This window comes from Oreochromis niloticus, linkage group LG16, assembly GCF_001858045.2.
Source record: "Oreochromis niloticus isolate F11D_XX linkage group LG16, O_niloticus_UMD_NMBU, whole genome shotgun sequence".
Lineage (NCBI taxonomy): Eukaryota > Metazoa > Chordata > Actinopteri > Cichliformes > Cichlidae > Oreochromis > Oreochromis niloticus.
Genome location: NC_031987.2, coordinates 16,677,062 through 16,692,938, shown reverse-complemented (window position 1 = coordinate 16,692,938; position 15,877 = coordinate 16,677,062). Strand labels below are relative to the sequence as shown.

The window sequence follows — 15,877 nt, the reverse complement described above, 5'->3', positions numbered from 1 at the left end:
TAGGTTCCTCCGGGGAGTTCAGTAAAGCTTTATCGTCACGAACAGGGTTCGAACCTGTGCGGGGAAACCCCATTGGATTTCGAGTCCAACGCCTTAACCTCTCGGCCACCGTGACTATATCACATACCCGTAAGAATTAAGATTTCAGACACTTCTATGACACCTTTGCTTTTTACTTATCTGAGTTGTGTTGGATTAAAATCAGCTGATAACTGAAAAATTCTACATTTAAATCAAAGTAACTGGTTTTCTCAGATTTATTACTAGAAGCTTGTGACTTTGTGTTTTTGTGTTTTTACTTGTATATACTGAATTACTTATAGATAACAATATTTTTTCTAAATGCTTGGATTTTATATTTTACTATTATTAAAACAATACTCAACCAGATTATCCTATTTGAACATAATTTTCTTTTTCTAGAAACTTGGACTGAATGTTGAAGCTTTCTAATGTTGTAGTCGGGGCCTTTCCGAGTACTCTTCACTTCATTCAGCCATAAATGCAAACAATATCAAAATACCTTCACGGCAACTGGCATAACCGGAGGATATACCATAATGTTGGATGTGATTATAAACCTTGATTCGTTTTATGTCTCCAGGTTTGCTTTCTGTTACTGATATAACCAAACCTGAGCGAGCTAATCATGAAATCAGGGAACTGTACAGAGTTCTATCCTTCTCCTGTCCAGTGAGGCGGAGGAGTAAAGTACAGTTATATAACTGTGAAAAATATATAGCTGCACCATCATCTGTGATTATGAGACCAGCATGTCATGTCCTATTTCAGATGTTACACAATGGCCACTCTCACTAAAAGGCATTCATTCATACAGTTCAGCAGGCATTTAGTACCTTCAGTGTAATACTGTTGAACAATTGTATTTGTGTTTTAAGAACACAATATAAAGGAGAGAATAATATGCACTTCAATGGTTATACTTTCTAGTACTGAGGTTGACCCACTTTTGCTTTAACTAAATTCTTCATTGCATATCTTCAACTTTGTGAGCTTTGAGACATGATGTGTTATTCTGCTGAAGCAGCCAACAGAAGGTGGTTGCACTGTGGTCACAAAGTGATGGACTTAGTCAACAACATTACTCAAGAAGGCCGTGCCACTTAAACAATGTCATCTTGGTACTACGGGAGCCAAAGTGTGCCAAGAGGATTTAAGAGAGCCTGTGTCATTTGCATCCTCAGTTTCCTGTTCTTACCTGACAGAAGAGGCACCTGATGTGCTCTTCTGCTGCTGTAGGCCGCCTGCTCCAAGGTTTGACGTGTTGCATGTTCAGAGATGCTTTTCTGCAAATTTTTGTTGCAGTGAGCGATTATTTGAGTTTCTGTTGCCTTCCTATCATCCTGAAACAGTCTGACCATTCTTCTCTGACCTAAGACTCCAACAAGGGAATTTTTCCCTGGACTGGATATTTTCTCTTGGTAACACTTAATAATACGACCCGCGACTGAGGGGATTTCTTTTTTTCAGACCATCTTTAAAAGAGATAGTTGTGTGGGGAAAATCCAACCAGATCATCAGTTTCATATCAGAATTTAAGCAAGACTTAAATACGTTTAGGGATAAAAACAGGCAATTACATTTTGTGGCAATTAACTGTGCACAACCAGAAGCCTAAAATAACAGTGAAATGGCAAAAAAGCATTTAGCAACGTGAATCTTATGTATAACAGTGTTGTAATTTGGTTTAGAGTAGGAAATTGTTTGTGCAGGAAACAGTAAGCAAACCTGCTACTCTGATTTTACAGCGAAGGGTGTTATCAAGCTTTAAATTTTTGACTAACTTCTTTTTTTTTTTTTAAGAAGAAACAAAATTATCCAAAAGCTTTAACTGATGAAATCCTTTGTTGATGGAAAAATAGATGAAGATTTTTCCACTGGTGCAGGATTTCTCTTTTAGAACACTTGAAAGCTCACCGAATATTTGAGGCATTAACTAACTCATCTAGTACCATCATCATCACTCTGTTGCCAAAATAGCTGAAGCACAATGACTCATTCATCATGCTCTAAACACATACTCACACTGATGTTGCAGGGGGGTGGGGGCGTCTCTCAGCACAACCTCACAAAGAGATAAAGGACGATTCAAGCCTTTTAATTATTCTTCGCAATCATTTCTCATTCCTATGTAATAACCAGTCGCTCTCTGTAACAGAAGGTGATTCCTGGGTAGATGAGTTTGAGGTAAGCAAATTGTTTCTCCAGACAGGATTGATGACAGTATTTGTTGATGACTGCCGGTAGCTGTGAGTTTAGATTGGCTGTGGGACACCCACTACTGATAATAAATTAATATAAAGTGCTATGTATTTAATTTTGTTCTATTGATATTACAGTTTAATATAACTTTCAGTTCAGGTAAACAACTGCAGAACAGAAGATGTTTTTATGTTGGAGTTAGGTCGCTGTGTGTGGCAGAAGTGTGATCACTGATTTTCTTCCACGCCACTGAAGCAGAGTGACCATGACATTCAGCACTGTATCTGACATTTTCAGCCTTCACTTCTACTCTCAGAGCTCCTGCATCCATCAGAAGTGATTTAGTAAACAGAATTTCCTTTGCAATCTAGAATTTCCTTTAAATCGCGGCAAAAATTGATTCCTATTTAAAATAAATAAATAAATAAATTGTAAAATTACAGGCAAGTAAACAATAGCACAGATGCTGTAACCCACTCCATACTGTTGTTTCAGTGCACTTAAAGCTTGCCACATGTATGTTTTGACCTTGCAGTGTGAATAGCAAAATGTGATAGCAGCCTACCATAAATCAGTGTCACAGCACAGACTGTTCCAGCCACATGCAGGTAATCTATTTGTGCCGGTGTAATTTGTTCCGGGTTTCTTGCAGGACCAGCAAAAAAAAAAAAAAAGAGGCATCCATTTGTGCTGCATCTTATGCATATGTGGTATTTCCTGGCAGTGAAGCTTTAGCCATGCACAGTCTTTCGGTACTTCTGATTCACATTGTGAAAATCTTTTTCCACCATGACGCTATTTTATGTATTTACTGTAGATGGCTGCACAGTGCTTAAGTAACAGGACTACTGACAATGAATTTCTTTCTTTTTGTGCCACACATTTAATTCTGCAGAAAGCTTTCTGTTCCTAGTTCTGATATTAGTGGCCTGTACTCTAAGATTTTACAGTTAAATCCATCATTTGTTGGGCAAAGGCACATTTTGTAGTTTTACCTCTGTACACAACTGCAGTGGATTTTATATCAAACATTTAAGATGTAACAGAACTGGAGATTTTCAGCTTTAATTCAAGAGGCTCTGCAAAAAAGTTGGATTTACTGTTTAGGAATTGCAAACTAACATAATTTTAAATAGAGGGTTTTTTTTATATATTGGATTAAAATCCTTTGCAGTCAATGACTGCCTGAGGTATAGAATCAAGTCTAAAATGGGCATAACAAGTTTTATTTTTCCTCCTTGAGATGCTCTGTCAGGGCTTTGCTACAGCCACTTCCAGTTGCTGTGTGTGGGTCTCTCTGCATTCAGAGTTGTTTTCAGTAACTGATTGGACTGTGAAGTGCCATTTATTCAGTTTTGGAACATTTGGCTGAATCTGCACAGCCTTGCAAACTTCAGAATTCGTCCTTCTATCAACGCTCACATCATCAGTTAACTCTAATGACCCGGTTGTGCTGGCATGCCCATACCATAACTTTGCCTCTTTGGCAGATAATGTGTTATGCTTCAAATCATGAGCTGTTTCTTTCCTTCCCCATATTTTTCTCTTTCCATCATTCTGGTACGAAAGTTAATCTTGGTTTCATATGTCTTTTTTTTCAGAAGCATGATGCTGTTTTATATGTTTTCTGGTAAAAATCTAATCTTATTTTTATGTTCTTGAGTGTAACCAGTGGTTTTACAGCTTGTTGTAAAACCTCTGTGTTTCCATTCATAAAGGTGTGTCTGGCTTATAGACTTTGACAGTGATATCTTTGGGCTGAAACACACTAAAATGCAAATTCAACACTTTGAATCAACTTCAGATATTATGCCTTCTTCATTTGTCATGAAATATCACAGGAACAGGCCTGACTAGGTCATGAAACTGCTTGTCAGTCAATTGTCCAATTAAGTTTGAGCCTCTGAAGATGAGGCTGTATGCATAAAAATGACAGCAATTCCTAAACAGTTAATTCAAAACGTATGTAAAACCCCACTAATTAAATCTTAAAATCCACTGTGGTGTTGAACAGAGGCAAAACTACAAAAACTGTCTTTGTTCAACAAATTATGGACCTAACTGTATTATAATGTCCCAGCTTTTACTCTGATCTTCGACCTTCGAATTGCATAACATCGTCACATTTCCTTGAGATTGAGGTTTGTAGATCAGCATTAATTCAAAGCCTTTTGGTGTTATATAACGAAATAGTTGTTCTGCTTTTCTGTGTGTTTTGACATTCGCTTTGATTTTGAATGATGGATTATTGCAGCTGTTCTTTATTTATTTCAAACATATGAAAGTGTTCAAATGACTAGAAAAGAAATCATAGCCGTGAGAGTTCACATTCAGATCCTGCCTTTGTCCACTTAGTGGGTCTTCATGTTTTGTTGGGTCAGCAGTGCATTAGAGGAAACTTTCCTTACGTAACGATTTTCTTACCTAACAGAAGTACTTAGCGACACCAACAGCTTAATGGATCAAATGGAAGTGGGAGGGAGTGAATGAGGAAATTAAGTTTAAAAAAAGAATGTGAATGCTTTGAGATTTTGCTAGTTTCTGGGTCAAATCAGAATAAAACTGTTTATCTAGAAAGATTGAGTAACACTTTAAACCTCGAATGCGGAGAAGCCTAGCACTCTGGCCTAGGCTGGCCACAGATGGACAGCACAGAGGATACTGAGGATATCCATGCATCCATTCTCAGGGGTCCCATTTCTGGGCATGTCTGGGAAACAAGCAAATCAATCAGTGTCAATTAGAGCTTTGTTCAAAGTATACCACATCCTGGATGTCAGACGTTCATTCTGCACTCAACAGCAGGCAATGCAATTACGCTGCAAAACCTCTGAAGGGCTAGGGGTCTGAGAGGATGAAGTGGTGCATATAAAAGGCTCTTACTGTCTTTTATCTATCCTCTCTCAGGTACCCTCCTGAGCAGAGACTTTCACTGAGCATGAGAGAGGGTAGCCACACTGGAAGCCCTCTGTTTCATGTTGTGAGCCTGTCCCTGTCAGACACCACTGTTTGGGATGCCATTCTACATAAGTACGCCGATCTTCAAAGCCTCTTTCCTGCTCCCCTCTGCTGCTCATGCTCTGATTTTGATACCTCTGCAATGAGGTGGGAGCAGCAAGAGCCTTTAACAGTCATTGATTCCTGAAGTCTACAGTCTGTATAGTCACTTCCTCTGCAGCTGGAAAAGGTGCGAATGTTACCCTTTAACAGCCAAGTCTGAATTAGATTCTGAGACGCGGGAGCATAATCACACTTGACTTGCAGTGTGAGTTACCGAGGTAGGTTGCACATCCTTTCTCTCACATTGCCACCACGATGCTATATTTAATACTTCATTTCTATGCAGACAACAAGCTTACATCAGTGTATACCTCAAGGAAATGAACAGTCAGACAAAGACAGCAAAGAAAGAAAATCCTCCTAGCTGGATCCCCAAGCCTGGCACAGACACATGTTGTTTAATTCTTTATTGTATATTTTATCATAATGTAAGGGGGTGGAATAAGCTGGTAACAGTGAATATAGATGTGTGATACAAAATATGATAGTGTTGCTACTGTTGTTACTATGCTATTTCAATTGCAGTGATATATTCTGGGTCATGTTTATATTGTTTTTGTTTATTTTTAGAGTATATATAGCTAAAAATGAGTATTCATCTAATGTAGGAAATGCAACATTAAAGGGTACACAAAGCACATCTTCTGTTATGGTGCACACTAATGCCAGGGTTGAAATTTCAGTCCCTTTTCATTATGGTTGGTGTGTGGTATAAACAGAGTCCACAGAGGCAGAATATTTTTCAAGAGGTGCTTTATTTATACTATTTAAAAAAAAAAGTTTAGTTAAAAAGCTTTCCAACGGGAAATGGATTTGTCTAAAACTTTTGCGCATCACTTCCTGTCATAGCATGCATCAATAACAGTGATGCCCTATTTTGGTTGAACGGTTGAAGCTTTTGTGTCGTGATCGGTTTCTGTAGCAACACGATTTTGAAAATAGCTCCCCTCTCTAACGGCCCACTGCTGTCGCAAGTTCTCCAGGCTGTAGCCCACTCCTGACGCATGACTCATTCATTGCTCATTATCATCCCACTCTCATTTCGTCCTACCCAGTCTCCCCTGCTTGGATATCTGATGGTGGTGTGGGGGCGGGGTACTGGCTACTATAAAGCTGGTGCATCCGTGCTGCGATTGGCTGGTGGGATCCCTTTAATCTGCTCTGACTACTATAGGGTCCACCCCCATACTCCTCCCCCTCTCTTTGCCCTCCCTGACAGCATCCATACACAACAGTGCACTGTCTCTGTTCCAGGGAGAATATCAGCTCTGCACAGGGAGGAGAGGATTAGCCACAGCCACTCAGCTCATCTGCATACATGTTCCCAGAGAACCACATGAGCACCCAAGGCTGCACCTCTTTTGTATAAAAGCTGGCACTCCTATCACAGAGTCTCCACTTCATCTACTCTCACTGCTGTGAGGAGACTCAAAAGGGACCACAGTTGTTGTTTATTTTGTTTTTTTCTTTTGGACTCTTTTGAATGATCTAAAGACTTGTTTATATCATTTAAAACAGCCATGTCTCTTTTTAATTGGCAAAATGAAAGTAATATTATTTGACGTATATCTTCTCTGAACATCAAGGAGTTTATTCCCATTTTTTTTCCTGGGGTTGTTTTTTTTTCATCCGTTTTCCTGCTCCAGAATGCCATCTAGAGAGTCCTATGAGGTTTGCCAGGAAGAGAAGCCTCTGGTGCAAAAGGCCAAGCGTGAGGCCAATCAGGAGGATATTCTGGCCGCAGCCCTGGGGATGAGGATGGGGCCACAAAAACCTTCAGCCACTTTTTGGCAGCCACTTAAACTGTTCGCCTATTCGCAGCTCACCTCACTGGTTCGCAGAGCTTCACTGAAGGAGAGCGACTGGCCCTCCAGATCTGAGAAAGCCCACAACTTCAAGGTGAGCATGAGTCAACTTAAAGAACGCTTGTCAGCTGTTGCATCTCTTGGTTTAATTTCATCATGTGTGGCCACAGGGCTGCTGCTCTCGCCTCCCTTGTGGGAGATGGAAGGGGAGGGGTGTGGGTTACTGACAGGGAGACAGGGGATGAAAAACAGAGCTGTTTTGGTCTGTCCAGTGAGCCCTAATCAAAAGAAAATCTGTTGGGTGGTCTGTGAACCACTGCTGTTAGTTTGAGCACCAGATGGAGAGATTAGGCCAATAGAGAGCAGAAAAAGTGGCGGACAGTATCCCCGTTTGGCTCAGGCTCACTCTCCTAGTTTGGCTGGTTAATGGGATGGAGAACAGTGAGCGATATATTACTGTCAAGGCTTTTAAACTGCTGATGCTCACTCATCTCTCTCTGCTGCTTTGTTCTCTTGTTTTGCTGAATGTTACATTTCGACCTTTAGAGAATTTGAAGCCTCTGCAGCCATAAAGGAGAAAACTATGTGTGCGAAATCAAAATCAAGAGAATATTTTGAAGTATAATGAGTGAAACGTGCACTTTGTGTCTTCTAATTTCAAACTTTCCGGTTTAAATTGGGCTGATATTTACATTTACTATTTTAAATTAATTAAAAGGTCCACATTAGATTGTGGTCTTGAGAGTACGATGTGGTATGGTAACATGCAATCATGGCTGAGGATGACATCACTCCAGTCGATTGATGTCAGTGTTTTGTGTTTACAGTTTTTGGATATTTTATAGCACGATTGCCACCACACTTTTACACATCTAACAATCTAACAATACTACGCAAAAGTGTTTTTATCTAAGATCGCTAATGGCTAAATGCAAAAATGCTGGGAGAGCTGTGGTTCGCTCTTTTTCCCAGAGGCCTCCCTGATTGGCGAGGCTGTCGTTAGCTCCTGGAGCGTGGGGCTTCCTCTGCTACACAAGAAGTTGTCTTTCCATAGACTATTTCCTGACAGCTCGCACCTTTTCTCTCGTGAGGTGTCACAACATGCTGCGCCATGATGGCAAAGCCTCTGCCACTCAGTGTCACGGCTGCACCCGCCAAAGCATTGTCATTTTGAGGGCCTGTTTAAACAACAATCCTCCTCCACTGTGTCATTTTAGGTGGCAGCACCCACTGGTCTCCTGGAGAAATCCCTGCAACTACCCACCGTTTCCTTCTATCTCATCATTGCACTTCATCGCTAATATCTGTCACTGTCCTCCTCTCTGTTGTAGGTCCATACCTTTCGGGGACCTCACTGGTGCGAGCACTGTGCCAGCTTCATGTGGGGACTGATGGCTCAGGGGGTCAAATGTGCAGGTATGACTTGTTCTCAGTCGCATTACATAAACCCCTTGATTATTTTACAGCTTTCTTTTTTTGCGTTAGTGGTGGGGCGTTGCTATAAATGGGTTACTTGGCTTTCAGTGCATCTGGAGCTGGATTATTGAGTAGTTTAAGGATTATTAATTGTGTAACAGAATGAAATGGGGTCTCTATGACTGTGATGTAACAGATATGTTACATGAAGTAACAAGCTTCTTTTTCCTGATCTACTTCCTTATTTTTTTTCCCTCTAAAGTCTTAAACAATATAATAACTCCACATTTTAGCTCAATGCTTCTTCACATCCTCTCGTCAGCGTGACCAAAAACAAAAGATTTCTGTGTTTCCATTTTTAAAGAACATTTGCAGTCTCGTAGGCCTGAAAGCACACAGTGCAGTTCTCGTGGCTTTCACGGAAGATTTCTGTGTCTATTTTTTATGAATTATGGGCTCGTTTTAAGAATATTCACCAATAGTCTACAAGCATTTTCAGTCTTTATGTGACAAATAACATCCACACATTCAGCTCTGCTACTGTGAGGGTAATGGTTGCAGTGTATTTGCTTTCTTGTCTGTCACATACTCAAATATGAGATTCCCATTTCATTGTAAGCATTCGTTCTCCCATCCCAAAATAGTACTATAATATAGTCTGATGTCTGTCTTTGATGTTTTATTGATGAAACAAAGTGTGTCACATAAATCTGCGAGAGCTCTGATATTAATTATTAACGCGCTGATTTTGAACAACAATCCAAATAAAGGCACATATGTTTGGAGCCAACCTTTATCGACTCTAATACATTGCCATTCCTTCAGACTCAGCCTCAGATCCCAGAATCTAGGGCAGCAAAGTCTCACACGATGCTCGAATTTGCATACCAAAAAAAAAAATGTTCTCCCACCCCCTTTTCTTTTTGTGAACTACTTTTGGCCGGGTGCCAGAAAGCCAGCCTCTGCTTGTGCTTGTTGTGCCACATTTCCTCATCAGAGTACACCCCCCAGCCTCATCCCATCATGCCCGTGAAGGAAAACAAAGCTGGCATGTCTCTTTAATGAGGAGTAGAGATGGGAGTGTGGGGAAGGAGCACTGTTTCCACACACATTAATATTCAGCCGGCTTCAACCTAAGAGCTAGGTCACACAGCTCAACCCCTATTTAACTTAAATACTTGGTAGTGGGAGAAAAAACAGTCCCTTTAACAAACACTTGTAATGCTTTTTGTTTTCACTTCCAGTCAGAAAGAGACCGGTTTCGACTGGTAACTCTGCTGATTAGACATGTTGATAATGTGCTGATTAGAAATGAGCTCACAGCCACCAATAAAACTCTTCTAAAACACTGAGCTGCAGCTTCATGACCTTAGCAACAGAGACAGAGGTGACGGTGCAGCAAAGCATCATCCCCTGTTTCCCGGTGTCCCCTGGGCTCCTCGTCACCCACCCCACCTGGGACCCAGGGCTACCGTTGAGCTCGCATGGACAATGGGAACTCAGCAGGCTTGTGTCTGATGACAGGCCCCCTCTGCGATTATAGTGCCTGTCTCGTGTCCTTAAGAGAATCATCTCTTAAGGTAATTACATTTCAGCATCAATGCATATAAATTCAGGCAGTGTGAATTTCTCAAGGGGCCCATATTAATCAACATATCATCTGAGGTCTTCCAGACATGTAGCTTTCAGAAGAAGCTTTTTTTTATTTAAAATTAAAACATAGCAGTTCTTTTGAGAGATTCAAAAGATGTCACATTTGTGAAATAAAGAAAAAAAAACCCCACATGGCAATTGTCAAAAAACCTTTAATAGAACTTGAAGATGGCTCTGAAGATCTAAGAGCTTGAAGAGCTGCCCCATTTTAGTCTGGGAAACTAGGTCTTCTGTAGCCCGCAGCGCCTCAGTTGCTGCTTCCACAGCCATTGTGTGTGAGCTTGGATTTGGAAAAGAATAGAGCACACAGCAGTGCTGACTGTCCCTCCTCCGGGCCACAGCTTTTTCAGTGTTCGTCTAATTCCCAACATGCGTCTCTGTTACAAAGCAGCGCTGCAGTGTCTGCATCTGCTCTCCACGGGCACCTCTGTTCCCTACAAGGTGAATCCTGCCCTGAAACAGCTGTGCCTCGGGTCTTGTGACTGATGGCAAAACATCGTGTTGAGTATGCTATCATCTTGACTAATGTGCTGCTGGGCTGGCTATTTAAACACCCACTGAGGGCCAGCCGATGTCTGAAGTAGGAAAAATTTGGTTAAAAAAAGATATTTCCTCAAATTGGTGTATCAATTTCTTCTAACTGTTTTTAAAAGGAGTATTTTAACATGAAATTTCTGTGGTTGGTCAATGTCCTGTTTGTCCTTTTTTATTGCTAATACATTTCTACTAAACAAGCTCCCCTCTAGCAGTGGCTTTAGTGAAGGTGAGCCCAATGCCATGCGTAGCAGAGAAAGAGCTCTCCAAAGCTCTCCAGTGGTCCTGTGACATTTCAGGGGCAGATATTGATCAAGGGGATTAACACTGCTTTACAAGCCAAAAAGCACATGAAACCAGCGAGCCAAATCAAAATGAACTCAGGGCTGAGCGCTGTGTAAAGGCTCTGAGTATAAAAAACAAACTAGAAGCAGTCATTCATTACATTTTATTGCCTTTTTCATGGTGACTTTAATGCTACAGATATGCCTGAACTTAACCCTTTGCGTGCCTCTTTCTGTGTCTGTAGATTGTGGTTTGAACACCCACAAGCAGTGCTCATCTCTGGTACCAAACAACTGCAAACCCGACCTGAGACACATCCGGAAAGTTTACAGCTGTGACCTCAGCACGCTAGTTAAAGCTTGCAATACAGCCCGACCCATGGTGGTGGACATGTGCATAAGAGAGATCGAGTCCAGAGGTTAGTCAAACGTGAGCTCGTGAGCTTCAGTGTGTTCTGTCTGATTCAAATATACGCAGTAGAGCTGAAAATAACAAGACAGGCACAATAAATGCTGTTTTTGTTAGTCCATAGCTGTAATCCTACACACTGATTAAAATATGATGAAACACTGATGAAAATATTTGAACCTTGCACTATTGTTTGCTTCCATTACTTACAAAGTATCCTAGGACAACTAATTAATTTCACATCCATCCAGAGAACTGTTGAGCTACCCTGAAATTATATGTTTTTAAAATATACAATAACTAGAAATTAAAAAACATGAGCATAAATTATTTTTGAACAGTCTTTCAAAATGACCCGTCTGCACTCAGGTTCAAGGATTCTGTTTCTCACTGTAAAATAGATTCTCTTTAATTGTACAGTAAGTGATCTGCAATATATACTACTTAGGTTGAAGTGTTAAAAATCTGATTCAATTATTGACTGAGTTAATGGTTTTTTTTGTCGGGGTGGGTAATGGGAAGGGGCTTGAGAGGAGTGATGGGACTGCTGGTAATTGCAGATGTTTAATGAGGAATACATTACTCTGTTTCCTGCTGCCTTAGTTGATTGCATTTCAGTTAAATCATTCAACTATGTAGGAAACTCGTTGGTTCCCTCATTGTCTGCCCTCTAATATATGTCTGTAGCTAAGTTTGATTTATGTCTTTATTATTTTGCTCAGTGATGCAGAAAAGTATTTGCATCTGCCCATGTTGTTCCACCGTGTGACACTGTGGACATTTTATCCTCAATTTCTTATGCATATTTAAGACCGTTTAATGGCATTTCCTAAATTAGCCATGGAATTCTATGTGGCTGAATTTTTCTCCATTACTCCTGACAGCCCTTACAGTGACTGAAAGGTTGTTTATTTTCTGTTTGCTCCTCAAGGACTGAAGTCAGAAGGCCTCTACAGAATATCTGGATTCAGCGATTCAGTGGAAGAGGTCAAGTCCAGGTTTGACAAAGGTGTGTTTTACATGTTTTTGTACAACTGCCAACTCACAAATTACACTTTGTGCCTGCCTATGTTTATGAGACTCATGCACAACACTTTTTTATTATAAAATGGCATATTTGTGAAAGATTAGTGCCGCTTTGGTAGTGAAGATCCTATCCTGATATTTCACTGTGTGTGGACAGAGAAGGAGGGCCTCAGGAGGCTGCAGACCAGGCACTCTCCCAGCCTTAAAGACAGCCATGAAAAAAAGAAAAAAGATCCTTGCTGTGTTGGGATTCAGTAGTGGACTTAGTGAGAATAAAAATGTCTTGGCCCAGTGCAGTGTGAATTTTAACTGCAAGAAAAACCCTGCAGCAGTGGGCTAAACTCTTAGCCAGATCCGCATGTGGGAGATCATCCATGACAGAGTGTCATTCCAGCTCACAGCACTGTGATGTTCAGTCTGCCAGCACAAGTAGGCCATGGCCTGCTCTGAAAAGCATGCGCAACCCAGGGAAAGTCAGAATAAAACAGGCCAGGCGGATGATAGCAGCTACTTTGCAAAAATACTGAGCAAGACTGCTTTTTTTTTTCTTTTTCTCCATGGCTGTCTTTATTCCCAAATTTACTCTGTGATGTGAGAGTGTTGATGTGAGCCATATTTAGTGAGAAAACTCTCACTTTCTTCTCCTTGTCTCCCCCTTTCCATCACGCGTCTTCACAGATGGCGAGAAGACAGACATCTCAGTGAATGCCTATGAAGACATCAACATCATCACGGGTGCATTGAAACTGTACCTCAGGGATTTGCCTGTTCCTGTCATCTCATTCGACGCTTACCCCAGGTTCATCGAGGCTGCAAGTACGTCACAACCAGACAAATTAGTCAGAAACACACCTGTTTCACTCACTTTGATTTTTGCTGGCAAACAGTTGTCGTTCAGCTCTATGCTGCTTCCTTCATTTGATCACGAAATGAGTCACATCAGAAGACATTACCTGCATTTATTCATCTTTTACTTTGCAGAAAATGTTTTACTGGATATAATGTACCAGATGTGAGCTGAAGAGTACTGGACTCAATGTAGTGAAAAGAATATCTAGAACAGGGGTGTCAAACATAAGGCTCAGGGGTCCAGAATCAGCCTGCTGGAGACTCCAATTTGGGTTGGCTTTGGAAACTTGTGTTTTAACTGTATTTACACAAGTTTTGTAGCTTCTCCTACTGATAAAGACCTCTCCCATGGCCATGGATACTGCACCAAAATTAAATAAGTGGTAGATAAAATGAAGAATTCAAAGATAGAAAGTTCTTGCTGTTTTCTTTTTTCACATTTACTTCTTATAATTTGAACCCAAAACGACATGCTGATGAACTTCTTTCATTTACTATTGCTACTTCTTTGTCCTGTAGAAATTACACTTTTTTCCTTGTCTTAAAAAATCTCAGGGATTAAATGTGCAGTTCAAGTTCTTTACACTGACAGAAAGGGGAGTTTTATGTATGTCGCCCACAGTGTAAAATGAGCTTGACATCCCTGAAGTAGAATAATTGTGCAATATGAGTTCTGTAGCTGCTGATGATGTTTTTTTCCCCTATTTTTTAATATATATTCAAATGTAGTATGAGCTGCAATTTTATTTCATTGCAGCACAGCGATGAGCACTATGAAAATGTACAGCTGCTTTCAACAAGCATACAGTCAAGAGCACTAAGTGTTCATTTGGACACTCAGTGCCCCCCCCCATCATGTTTCCTAATGGAGACTAATGGGTTTTACTTTTACTTCACCGGAAGTACCTCCGGTAATTCGTGACTGTCTGCTCTAGCTACACTAATGGCGTGCTCCTTTGTCTTTTCCAGAGCTCACAGACGCAGAGAAGAAGCTGGAAGCTTTCCGCGAGGCTCTTGCTCTCCTACCACCACCACACGCTGAAACTCTAAAGTACCTCATGGCTCACTTAAAAAGGTGAGTAATCCAAGGTAATTCTGCAAGAGCCAAAGAACCGTAAAAAAAAAATAATTAAGGGGGGTTAGTGAAGGGTGTAATGCTTCTGCTGCGGGAGGGGTAGACTAAATGTCTGAAACGTTATTGTCATTTTTCAAACATCAGCCCCTCCTTTGCCTTTATCACACATCTTATCAGAAAGTAGAAAAAAAATTAAACATGTAAAGAGTTACATGTGTTTTATATAAATATGATGATGCATATTTTTACATTAGATTGTGCACTGTGTTGGATGCATGAAAATCATTTTCAGCTGTCATATGTATTTTATATTAGACTGTGTATCTTACATGTTACCTTTGCATGCAGTTGCTGAAACTGTTCCTTTGCGAGGGTGTATGTAGTATTCTTCTAACTTTGATAAACGTTGCAGGGTGACACAGAATGAGAAATTCAACTTGATGAACGCAGAGAACCTTGCCATTATTTTCGGGCCCACCCTCATGCGTGCACCCAACACGGACGCCATAACAGCGCTGAATGATATCCGCTATCAGAGACAGGTGGTGGAGGTGCTCATTAAAAAAGAGGATGTACTCTTCTAAACAAAAAGTAGGACTTTTATAGAACAGCCCTCTAATCATTTTTTTGTGTAAAGACTTGAATGACTTTTTTTATTACACTGATTGATGCTTTTTTTTTTTTAAATGCCTTGTGTATGGACTAGTGCTAACCTAACATCTGTCCTCCCCTGTACTGGGTGTGGATGATGAACCTTACACTTGTACGTACCTTTTGTCTCCCCATTTTTGTCGGGGTTTTTTTGAAAAGCTGACAGACCAGCATGCATGGTGCAAGGTCTTTGTTTGCTTTGTAGTCGTAACCCAGCATGTGTTAAGATGTGTAGCGCTGTGATTTCTGCTTTTGTCTGTAACACAGTAGATTTTGTCCACATTCCCAGCTGCTTGCTGTGCAGCTATTTCTGTGAAACTTTATATAGTTGGATGTAAAAAAAAAAAAAATAAGCTACTAATTTTACTGGGGTAATTTTTATGATGCTGTATTTTTTTATCTCCTCGAATGTTTCTACGTCACCTGCAGTTCTTCTTTGAATAAGTCTTTCTTCTTAATGTGTACACACTGCTGGATTTTCCTGACCTTAACATTTTTGTTGTGTTAGAAGCAGCATAATTTGTGAATTTGATTTCTTTCTTTTTTTTTTACTGTAATGTTTTTTGTACAAAACTTGTGCATGGTCACTTTAATTTATTAAACCTTACTCTGATAAATTAAGTGCTTAATGAGTCATCTGAATTGAGATAATAAAAAATCAAAATCAATAAATATCTGGTTAAAAATGTAATTAAGTGATTTTCTTTCTTTTAACTTACAAAAAGTCTGTAAAAACAAGAATCTGGGCAAATGTATGGGTAACATTTTACAAACCACATACATACATATCTGCTCACTTCTGCCTTTATACTGTCTTTCAGGGGAAATCTCCCAACTAGTCATTAAAGTCTCTTTAACTCGACTCTGGACTGCCTGATGTGCGGGGTTGTTA

At 40.3% G+C, this 15,877-nt stretch overlaps 1 protein-coding gene and 1 non-coding gene across 2 annotated transcripts; one reads left to right on the top strand and one right to left on the bottom strand.

Annotated features, from left to right (window-relative positions):
• Positions 1 to 33: 33 nt before the first annotated feature.
• On the bottom strand, positions 34 to 115 carry trnas-cga (transfer RNA serine (anticodon CGA)). The gene has a single exon. It is a non-coding gene; the product is annotated as a tRNA-Ser (tRNA).
• Positions 116 to 2,071: 1,956 nt separating this feature from the next.
• chn1 (chimerin 1) lies at positions 2,072 to 15,676 on the top strand. The gene is made up of 8 exons (XM_003447308.5): positions 2,072 to 2,208; positions 6,930 to 7,182; positions 8,420 to 8,504; positions 11,221 to 11,394; positions 12,316 to 12,393; positions 13,089 to 13,226; positions 14,229 to 14,334; positions 14,747 to 15,676. Exons 1-8 carry the CDS (start codon positions 2,198 to 2,200, stop codon positions 14,916 to 14,918), a joined length of 1,017 nt encoding a protein of 338 aa, XP_003447356.2. The 5' UTR covers positions 2,072 to 2,197; the 3' UTR covers positions 14,919 to 15,676.
• Positions 15,677 to 15,877: the final 201 nt, after the last annotated feature.